Raw genomic sequence first — 12165 nt, 5'->3', positions numbered from 1 at the left:
AAAGTTAAAAATTTTTGTATAAAAATAAAATTATATATATATATATATATATATATATATATATATATATATATATATATATATATATATATATATATACAGGGCTGTAGGAACAAAAATTATATTGAGGGGTGGAGGGGCAGTACTACTCCAAAATAGCTTTAAGGACCTTATTTTTAGCACCTGGGTGGGCAGCACCCGTAGCAACCGGGTGCTGCCCACCCGGTTGCTACGGGCCTATTATATATATATATATATATATATATATATATATATATATATATATATATATATATATATATATATATATATATATATATATATATATATATATATATATATATATATATATATATATATATATATATATATTTTAAGACCTGAAGTATGATAGGGCACCCATTAAACTGCTGGACCCGGGCATCACAAAAGCTCTGGGCGGACATATATATATATATATATATATATATATATATATATATATATATATATATATATATATATATATATATATATAACGAAAAAAATAATATCCTAATTATTTATACTTTGACTTAGTACATATACTTTTTTTTAAAAAAAACATGCGAGATATTGTTAGTAGATATAGAAAATGAAGTAGAAAAACTCAATTGAAATATCAAATATATTTTGATTTTGAGAAACATTAACGTTTCTCAAACTACAAACGTTTTTTAAATTTATCTGAAAACAACAGACAAAAGTTGCATAAGTCAGTTGTTTGGAGGGCTATGTAATTTCGTTGCAAGGCCCTTTAATCAAGTAACAGCCAAACTCCAACCATTGTCACATCGTCGTAATGTTCCTTCTCTTTCTCTTTTCTATAAACTCTATAATGGGTACTGCTCTAAAGAGCTAGCGTCATTTATGCCATCTACTAAAATTCATTCTTGTGTTACTCATCATTCAACATTCTCATCCTTTTTCTGTGACTCTTCCTAAGTGTTCCAAAAACTCTTATTCGTCTAGTTTTTTTCCTCGAACATCAGTTCTTTGGAATTCACTTCCTTCATCTTGCTTTCCTGATTCATATGATTTGCAATCCTTTAAGTCGTCCGTCAATCGTTATCTTGCTCTACAATCTTCATCTTTTCTCTTTCAGTAACTTCCAACTTTAATTAGTGGTTGCTTGCAGCCTTGTTGGAAGCGAAGATGTTTAAAAAAAAAACAACTTAAAACTATAACGAAAGAAATGTCTAAGTTTGAACAGTGGTTCTCTGTGACAAGACCTTACTTACTTATTAGAGTATCTTCGTTCTTTATATTTATTTTTAACTTTTTCACTTGTAATTATTCTCTTTTATATTTGAATCTTAAAAACTTGCATTTTATAACTACCAGTATATAACGAAAATAAACTTTTTTTTACTTCTCCGGAACAATATAAATTTAGAGACAATTCCTTCGAAACAATATAGATTTAGAGAGAAATCGAGTTGTGAGTATGCTCTTATAAGGTTGTGGACATTTGGATGCGAAGCATTGATAAGGATAAATTTGCAGATGCTATTATGATTGACCTGGCTATGGCATTTGACTCTGTTCCACACCAACTTCTTATTAAAGAACTATTAAAAGTAGGCTGTAGCTTGAGCACAATATCCTAGTTCCACAGCTATTTTTCCGATAGGGAGCATAGAGTCATTCAGGCATATCAAGTAACCCAGGGGAAGCCATTATTGTGTAGTCTTCCTTAGAGAAGTCGGCTTAGTCCTAAATTTTTTAATTATTCTATTAGAGATCTTTCAACTTTCTCCAATTTTCACTCTAAGGAAGATGTGGATTCGTATGCACTAACAAAAAAATCGGTACATACATATTATAAAACCAAAGACTTCTGCAGGTCTTATGATCTCACCGTTCGTCATAGACACAGTTTATAATATTGAAGAACCCTAGAAAGAAACTGTCGGATATATTACGGGTGTTAGTAGACGGCTGTGTAATCAATCCAATCAAATCAGTTAAATTGTTAGGAGTAACCTTGATAGGCATCTTATCTTTGGTCTTCGTATAAATAATGTTAAAAAAAATGTCATAGTATCTAAGGAGTTCTTTCGAGAACTAGTCAGTGCCAACTGAGATAGGCTTATATATCATTAGTAAGATTTCCGCTTGAGTAATTTAATTTCAAATTCATTAGTAAGATAGAAAAGAAAAAAATGTAGCTGAACTTGTTTGTTCTCTTATAACTAAAGAGTTTTCCACCAGCCTTATAAGACTTATTTAGAGGTCGTGTCAAGGAGGAAACTCATTTAAAAAAATCCGTTTTCGTATTAAAATTGGTCAGAGCGATTTGTTTTAATTGGCCATCAGATTTTCTCGTATCTATGGATAATTGCATTTGCTCTGATGAGTTAACCTCAGAATCATCTTTTGAGAAATTTGAAGTAGCTTTGAATTCTGTGAAAAGAAACAAAGCAACTGGAGCAGATAAAATTAATGAAAACGTAATAATAGATTGTTTCGATATATTAAAACAAGTTCTTTTTAAAGCTTCTATTAATCAAAGAATATTTCCAGAACAATTAAAAGTTGTTAAAGTTACTTCTACTTTTAAAGAAGGTGACAGATCAAATATTATCAACTATTGTCTCATCTCTGTTTTTTCGGTATTTTCAAAAATTTTAGAAAGAATAATATCTAATCGGATATACAATCATTTCAATAAAATTAACTTACTATACAACAAACAGTTTAACTTTAAAAAAGTTAACTCAACAGAGCATGCAATAATCCAGTTCGTGCATGAAATCTCGAAATATATTTAAAATATACAGTATTTCTTAGGTATCATTGATCAAAAGCTTTCGACACAGTAAATCATCATATTTTACTTCAAAAATTTAAATATTATGGAATTCATGTGTTTAAGCGACACTTTTTGTAGTACGCAAATTTATAATAAGTTATAAAACATCAAAAACAGCATCGTACTAATTTTTCTTTTTTGTGATATTTTGGTCTAATTTGTATCGACCATCATCAGACGTAAAATACCAATTTAAAAACATAAACAATACAAAATTTTAAAAATCATAATGAAGCCATTACAAAGACGACGTCAATAAAAATTGTTTTGTTTTTTTATGATTTTCTTAAATAGTGGTCTCCAACTATTTGAAGCAACTTTTACTCCGTTATCCCTGTTAAGCAGTACTGGGTATTGTTTTACCTCCTGAGATGTTTGCGCATAGTTAATTTCAAGCGATTTCCTTATTTTTCTTTCATGATAGTTGTAGTTTATAGATAAAGTTTTTGGGTGCAGCCAGTCGAACATATCCTATGGCATTCTTTGCAATGCTCAGTTCCTCCAGAAGCATGCCAATTGCCACTCATGCAATTAGTTTGGTGTTCTATGCTTCTTTGTAAAATTATCTTTTTTGTTTCCCCAATAAAATTCCCCCACACGAACACGTAAGCTTGTACACCCCAGAGTTGCTGTTTGGCATTAAACTAGATTTGTTGTCACAGAGAATTGTTTTTAAATTAGGTAGTGTTGTAGAAATAACTTTGATATTATATGTTTTTAGTGCTTTTCGTAGTTTCGGTCCAAGTGTTGGTAGCCAAAGTAGTTTTATTATCGTAACATTATTTTCTAGTTTTTTTGCAACTTTATTGTTAGGATTGCTTTTACTTGAAATGTAATTCGCGGCAAATTGTTTCTTGATTTGATCTCTTATGACCTTTTTCAACAAAAATATCTATTATAAACTGAATCTCGTTGTTAATGTATTTTTCGGAGCAGATTTTGGTGGCTCGTGATATGAATCCTTTAAAAACTCCAGTAATAATTGCATAGTTAATATTTGAGTCGGGTTTTATTTGTATGTTTGTTATTGCTGCTTTACGGTGGACTTTGAAACCATATTTTGTGTTAGTTATTTTTATATCTAAGAAATCTTCAACCTCTGACGTGTACTGAATATTGTTAATTATTTGTGTTAGTTATTTTTATATCTAAGAACATTTTCAACCCCTGACGTGTACTGAATATTGGAGTCTTGTTGATTTTATCAAATAAGAAACTTGCTATGCTTTTTAACTGATTCAAATCTGGCATGGCTATCATCAACATACCTTTTATAAGATTTTGGTGAAAAATTGTTGATTTTTGCAATATGTAGAGCTTTTGTTTCCAATTTTTGTAAGAATGCCTCTGCAAAAACAACCATCAGTGATAATCCAATCGGACCTGAGTTACAATTGTGTTTTGTTTTTGTTTAGGGTAGGCCTAATAATTTTAACAAGATATTTTAAGGTACCATACGGAGGAGTACCAATGGTAGAAACTACTGAGATGCAGAGAATACACGCTAAAATATTAGTAAAATTTTGACAAAATCACTAAAACAGACAATCTAAAAAGAGAACAAAGATTATTTAAACTCATGTTTATTACTAAATATTAGCTAAAAAAGTTATAATTACCTTAAAAAAAATTTATGAACGAACAAGTTTAAACAAGTTTTAACAAACTACCAAGGGACTGCGTATTACTAGGTATTAGTTTTAATAGTGTGCGAAAACTTTTGTGACTTTTGTATATATATATATATATATATATATATATATATATATATATATATATATATATATATATATATATATATATATATATATATATATATATATATATATATATATACATATATATATATATATATACATATATATATATATATATATATATATATATATATATATATATATATATATATATATATATATATATATATACATTCGAAGAAGGTTTTGGAGGTAAAAATTCAAAAGAATTTCTAGTATATAAAATATATTTTGTTAAGTTTGTCCTAATAAATAAAATATTTATTTATTTTTATTGCTACCTTGCTTGAATCATGTAAAATTTCATCATTAACTTAAATGATGTTAGGAAAAACGTCTGATTTAGTTTTAGCTTTACCAGCGATCTTTACATGTGGTTTTATAAGTGATCTTTACATGTGAAAGTTTTTACAAGTAAGCTTTACTTATGATCAAACACATCAAGAACAACTGAAACCAATTAAGCGTAATATATATATATATATATATATATATATATATATATATATATATATATATATATATATATATATATATATATATATATAATATATTATCCCTTTGTGCAAAATCATAAATTTCGGATTGGTATAATTTTGAGTTGTTATTTTTGTGTAGGTTTATAAAGGACTGAGTGCTTTATAAAATAACCTAGAATAATAACAATAAAGTTTGTTCTTAAAGTTATTATAGGCCTGATAATATAAAATAAATAATAATTTTTTTCTGACAAGAAATGAATTAGAATAACACAAATTTTTTTTTTTTTGGGTTGTAATTGAATAATCAATTGTAAATAATATAACATATTATTTCAAAATAGTAATGTTATTTGCACATATTATGTTTTCGGCAATCGGTATGAAGGGTACTCATAGGTAGGTAGATGTTATATAATAAGTGTTCACATCTGTAAAATAATAATAGAATTGTGGAAAATATTAATTAATAAAAACAAGTAGTTCTTGTTAACTAATAAAAAATGATACAGTATTATTAATACTGTAAAAACATTTGTTCATGCTTAGGTGATTTTCTCGCTTTCATTCCGGCAAAGTCGTCAATAATGTCATCAAAATTAATTTTGGATGTTGTGACAGATTCAATTGATAACGCTGCCAGGGATGATAGCCTTTCTTGACCATAGACAGCCTTAAATATCCCTTGATAAGTTTCAATCGAGAAAAACTCCTTTCTGAGCTTGCCACAGTTACAGGTATAGTCAGTAAAATTCTATACGCTATAAATGCGTTCGGAAATTGGTTTTGAATTTGGTGAATAAATCACAAAATCCCCGCAGCTGCTTCCATCTCAGCCGGCAGAAGCTCTCGAAGAACCTTAAGTTCAGAAAAAAGCTCATTTCCACAAACATCCGTTTCTTCTTTAAAATTTAGGAGCGATTCTAGGTTTTTACACTTTTAAAAAAATTTGTCTTCTTTTACTGCTTTTAGTTTTTTGACATGATACAAAAATCCAAACATAGTATCGTAATTAGCTATTTGTTCAAACCTTCTTTTGAAGGACTATGCTGCAGTATCTGCAATAACAAAACTAAACTCCACTTTGAACGTTTGCTCGGCGGATTCTGGCGTACAATAATTTTCACCCTCGTACTCAAACATTCTTCTTTTCTTTCTCTGCCTGACTACTTTGAAATTAGGCTCAACACCCAGAGTTTCACTAAGTTATCTTGCTACCAATGTTGCCGCCACAAAACCTTCAGCTCTAAATTTGTAAAAAAACTAAACTAGCCATTGAAGTAACTGTAATGCAAATCCAAGGTGCATTTTTTAAGTCTGTAGGCTTTTGCTAACATTGTTTACAGCAAACAGTACATCATACCAAATGCATTGGGCTAGTAAGAACTCATAACTACTAATTTATTCATAGCTAATTGTATTTCATTACTGGTTTTTGGATCCTAAGTGAATCCAACTGGTTCAACAAATGCAGTATGAACTTCCTTAATTTGATATCGAAGCGCTTTTACGTTTACCAGTTTACTTTCCCAAAAAGTGTCACACGAAGTTTCATCAAAATTTCCTATCGCATTGTTGACAAAGAAAAAAGTACATAAATTGTTTGCACAACACCAAAAAACGTCATAGATTTGGGTGAACATTTTGCAGCGTCACAAATTAGGTTGGACTACGGCTAGTGCAGGGTATGTAAAATGCCTTTGGATTTATTTCTAAGATCCGTGTCTGTACTCCAGAGTGGATACCTTTTATATTGGAACCGTTGTCATACCCTTGTCCCCTGCAGTTCCTGATTTGCAATCCAATTTCATCTAACTCTTGTAGAAGAACATTAGTTAGATTTTTTCCCGTTGTTGATTTAACGTCTAAGAATCCAAGGAAATGTTTTTCGATGCTAACATCTTCATTTTGACTCTCGTGAGAATTTGCATTCATAAGAACTTTTACAAATTGTATGACCAAGTATAACTGCTCCTTGTGACTAAGATCCAGTGTGCATTTCTTGACATGACACATTCCTTACATTTTTTAAAGTTCTTGACATGCTTTGGTAACGTCTCATAGGATTTAAGTCCTTTGCCAAGATATGCCCAATCACTGTAACCTTTGAAAGATAATTGAGACTCAGTGTTGTTACCAAATAACTTACAGCAAAAACAAAACGCCTTGTTACTAGTAATAATACACATAACGATTACGTATTTTATTGATAAAACAAAACAAAAAAATTTTACCGCGGATTCTACTTTGATAATAATAATGATTTCATTTCATTTAACAATTGATTATTTTGTCGAAATAACCACTTTATTGAAATTGAAGTAGAAGACCAAACCTAGCCACTAGGATGCACACACCAGTGTATTTTAGTGTCGGCTCCAAGCCCGGATAAATAGGAAGGGTTGCGTCAGGAAGGGCATTTGGTGGAAAAACTGCGCCAAATCAAATGATGCGGATCAACAACAGGAATTTCATACCGGATTGGTCGGGTTAACAACGACCCCCTCTGGTGCTGTTGCCCAACAGGGTATTAGTGGAAATTGGGCTACTGTTGGGACAAGAAGGAGGAGGAAAGGGGGGAAGAGAGCTCTGAAGCTGAAAGAGAGGAGGATGAGCAGGTAGGTGGAGTTAAATTTGGTACGTTGAATGTGGGCTCTATGACCGGTAAAGGGAAAGAGCTAGCTGATGCAATAGAGAGGAGGAAGTTAAACATATTGTGTATTCAGGAAACCAGGTGGAAGAGCAGCAAGGCCAGGAGCATTGGTGGTGGCTTCAAGCTCTTCTATCATGGTGTCGATAGGAAGAGAAATGGAGTTGGAGGGAATTCTGAAAGGGAGTTTGGTAAGAGTGTAATGGAGGTAAAGAGAGTAAGTGACAGAGTGGTCTGTGTAAAGTTAGATATTGATGGGGTGGTGATGAATGTCATCAGTGCTTATGCTCCTCAGGTAGAGTGTGATTCGGAGGAGAAAGAAGAATTTTGGAAAGAATTGTTCTGCAGGTTCTTATAGAAGAGAGAATGATTCTTAGAGCAGATTTTAATGGACATGTTGGTGAATGTAACAGCGGCGATGAGGAGGTGATGGATAGGTATGGGGTTAAAGAAAGGAATACAGAAGGACAAATGGTGGTAGATTTTTCTAAAAGGATAAAGATGGCTGAATTTAACACTTATTTTAAAAAAAAGGAAGAGCACAGGATGACATATAAGAGTGGGGGAAGAGGTACACAGGTCGACTATATCCTCTGTAAGAGAAGAAACCTGAAAGAGGTTAGTGATTTCAAGGTGGTACCAGGAGAGAGTGTAGCTTAACAGCATAGGATGGTGATATGTAGGATGGTTTTGGAGATGAAGAAGAAGAAGAGAGTGAAAGCAGAGCAGAGCCTAAGATCAGGTGGTGGAAGTTAAAGGATGAGGACTGTTGTCTAAAGTTCAGGGATGATGTGAGACAGGCACTGGGTGGTGGTGTTCTTGATACCTGGGATGAGACGTCAAATACATTAAGGGATGTGGCTAGAAAGATACTTGGTATGACATCAGAACAGAAGAAGATAGACAAAGAGACGTGGTGGTGGAATGAGGAAGTTCGGGAAAGTTTAAGAGGAAAGCGGTTGGCTAAAAAGAATTGGCATTTTCAGCAAGATGAAGAAAGTAGACAGAAGTACAAGAAGATGTGTGACAATACAAAGAGAGCAGTGGCAAAAGCTAAAGAAAAGGCATTTAGTAATCTGTATGAGAAGTTGAACACTAAGGAATGAGGAAAGGATTTGTACAGATTGGCCAGACAGAGAAACCGTGATGGACAGGATGTGCAGCAGGTTAGGATGATTAAGGATAAAGATAGAAATGTGTTGTCTAGTGAGGAGAGTGTCTTTGGAAGGTGGAAGGAGTATTTTGAGGAATTAATGAATCAAGAGAATGATAGGGAAGGGAGGTTAGAAGAGACAGAGGTTGTGAATCAAGAGGTTCTCCAGGTGAGTAAGGAGGAAGTAAGGGCTGCAATTTGAAGAATGAAGTGTGGTAAGGCAGTTGGACCGGATGATATTCCTGTGGAGGCATGAAAATGTTTGGGAGAGATAGCAGTGGAATTTTTGACAGGGTTATTTAACAGAATCTTGGAAGGTCAAAATATGCCTGAGGAGTGGAGACATAGCTTAATGGTGCAAATTTTCAAGAATAAGGGCGACGTTCAGAGCTGTAGTAATTACAGGGGAATAAACTTGATCAGTCACAGCCTAAAAATCTGGGAAAGAGTAGTGGAAGCTCGGCTTAGAGGAAAAAGTAGAGATCTGTGAGCAGCAGTATGGTTTCATGCAAGCTAAGTGCATCACAGATGCTATGTTTGCTCTGAGAGTGTTAATGGAGAAGTATAGGGAAGGATTACATTGTATAATAAAATTTATAATCATCTTACTATAAACAATTTATTATACAGCAATCAATATAGATTCCAAAAAAACAATTCCACTAAACATGCCATTTTACAATTTACAAGAAATATATCTGACTCATTTGAAAATTCTCAATATACTTTAGGTGTTTTCATTGACTTGGCAAAAGCTTTTGATACTATTGATCACAAATTTTTTTTTAAAAAGTTGGAGTGGTACGGAATTACTGGAAATATGTTAATTTGGCTTAAAAGTTACTTAAATAATCGGAAACAATTTGTTTATGCAGATGATAACGTATCATCTAATTTGTTAAATATTTCATGTGGAGTTCCTCAAGGATCCATATTAGGACCCCTCCTATTTCTAATATATATTAATGATCTACCAAAAGCTTCTAACCTAATGACAATTATATTTGTTGACGATTCTAACTTATTTCTTTTTCATAAAAACATTTTTACACTTTTTAGCAACATGAACATTGAACTAGCCAAAATTTCCGAATAGTTTAGATTAAACAAACTATCATTAAATATTGATAAATCTAAATAGATTATTTTTCATCCTTATGGTAAAAAGCACTAGCTGCCTAGCAACTTACCCTTTCTTTTTATCGATAACATAACTATTAAAAGAGTTCTAGTGACAAGGTTTTTAGGTGTATATATCGATGAAAATCTTAATTGGAAAAGTCACATTGCTAACTTGTGCAATAAAATTTCAAAGAGTATAGGCATTTTATACAAAATAAGAAACTTTCTAGATAAACATAACTTAATTCAGTTATATTATTCGCTAATTCATTACCATATTAATTATGCAAACATTGCTTGGGGTAGTTATAAAAGTAAACTTAAACCTCTCTATTGGCAACAGAAAGATGTAGCACGCCTTATAAATTTCAGCGAACGTTTTGCTCACACCATGCCTCTTTTATATGATATGAAAGCACTCAATATATATGAGTTAAATGTTTTTAATATTCTTTGTTTTATGTATAAATGCAAGACCCACCTATCACCCCTTTTCTTTTCGTAACTTGTATTTACAAAGAGATAGAAATAAATATATTTTAAGGAACGATAATTTAATTCAACAATCATTTTCTCAAACTAATTTTAGAATATTTTTTATTTCATTTCGCGGACCATTTTTATGGAATAGTATAGTTCTAAATACTTCTAAAGATTTTTCTCAAGAATGTAATTTTGATTCTTTTAAACAAAATCCTAAAAAACTCATTTTTTCAACTGATAATATACTAATCTACTTTTAAATTTTAAAATTTTTTGAAAATCCCTTATCTATATTAGTATATGTATATATTTAATGTATATTCTTTTTTATTTATTTTTTTGTTTGTTTTTTTATCCACAAGCAATTAGCGGTTTCTCTGTGACAAGACCTGATGGTCTTCTTTGAGTAATCCGCGTTCTTTATATTTATTTTTAATATTTATTTCTTAACGATATCTTGACTTGTTAACTTTTATTATTGTAACAAAGTTTTGTTTATTTAAATTGTAATAAATATTGTAATAAAGAACAAAAAAAAAATGAGAACAGTGTGACAGCAGAGAGATGTGCAGTAGGAATGACAGACAGATTTAAAGTGGAGGTAGGACTACATTAGGGATCAGGCTGTACGGAACTGTGAAACAATAAACTTCTATACAAATGATGTAAAGAAACCACGATCATAGTAGTAATTTTTTTTTTAAAATAGAAAAAAGTTAAACTTTGTTATATATTGCCAACAATTTTCGTTGCAGTCAATATTCACATTCCTTCCCACATTTAAACAAGTTATACAGTTCAGCTACAAACTCAATAAACAACTCACTGTCAAAAAAATAACTGATCAAAAAATTGTTTCTCAAATAAGCATTTAACTTGTTGAGCTATGGAGAAAAGTGAACTCTAAACTCCTCTTGATCCACGAGAGAAGTATACGCAAAAAACTAGAGTTACTTTTTAAAAGAGTTTTGTGTGCTGAACATAAAAAAATTAAAAGGGAACAAATCTAGTATCGTTTATTTGGAGAAGAATTTTGATTTATTGTTTGATTTGTCTGCTTGTAATTGTGAACTACCTGTTGCTAATTGTGATGACATGTATAATAGGAACTTCTTCATCGAGTTTTAAATTTAAATAAAATTTTAATTAACTTACTTTAAATTTTTGGCATTTTTCTGCAGACTGGTTAGATGTGACATTAAAGATTGTTTAAAAAAGCATATATTGTGCAATTGTGATGAAGAAAAAAAGGTATTTAACAACTAAATTTTACAACTACAAAAATCGATTTTTTAAGGACATTATTACAGCAAAAAATATTTTATTAGTAGTGTTTACTATTTTTTTTATTTAGGTACCAGTGAATGAAAGGGAGTACCTAAAAACCAAAGAGCTAAAAAGGTGGAAAAGGGTCATTTCAGATTGGCAAAATTGATTAAAAAGGACTAATCAAGTTAAAGAATAAACAAGTAATTGGAACATCGTATTAACAAGAGTCTTGTGTGGAAAGTCTTGAAGAATCGAATTTAGTGGTAAATAAGCATATGTATATTTGTTATTAGTGATTCGTAAGTACAATTAAATATTTAGAAAGAAGTTTCTTAAATTGGTACTTAAATTGGTTTAACTAGTGCTATTGGGCTAGCACAACTGATATCTAATATATATATATATATATATATATATAT

The 12165-nt window shown here is 31.0% G+C and overlaps 2 protein-coding genes across 2 annotated transcripts; both read left to right on the top strand.

Annotated features, from left to right (window-relative positions):
• Positions 1–7726: 7726 nt before the first annotated feature.
• On the top strand, positions 7727–8077 carry LOC136088372 (uncharacterized). The gene has a single exon (XM_065812077.1). The coding sequence runs from the start codon at positions 7727–7729 to the stop codon at positions 8075–8077; it is 351 nt and encodes a 116-aa protein (XP_065668149.1).
• Positions 8078–8085: 8 nt separating this feature from the next.
• LOC136088371 (uncharacterized) lies at positions 8086–8825 on the top strand. The gene is made up of 2 exons (XM_065812076.1): positions 8086–8337; positions 8403–8825. The coding sequence occupies exons 1-2, from the start codon at positions 8086–8088 to the stop codon at positions 8823–8825; spliced, it is 675 nt and encodes a 224-aa protein (XP_065668148.1).
• Positions 8826–12165: the final 3340 nt, after the last annotated feature.

This window comes from Hydra vulgaris, chromosome 12 (genome assembly GCF_038396675.1).
Source record: "Hydra vulgaris chromosome 12, alternate assembly HydraT2T_AEP".
Taxonomy (NCBI): domain Eukaryota; kingdom Metazoa; phylum Cnidaria; class Hydrozoa; order Anthoathecata; family Hydridae; genus Hydra; species Hydra vulgaris.
Note: the sequence above shows the minus strand (reverse complement) of the source record. Positions and strands in the feature narration are given on the sequence as shown.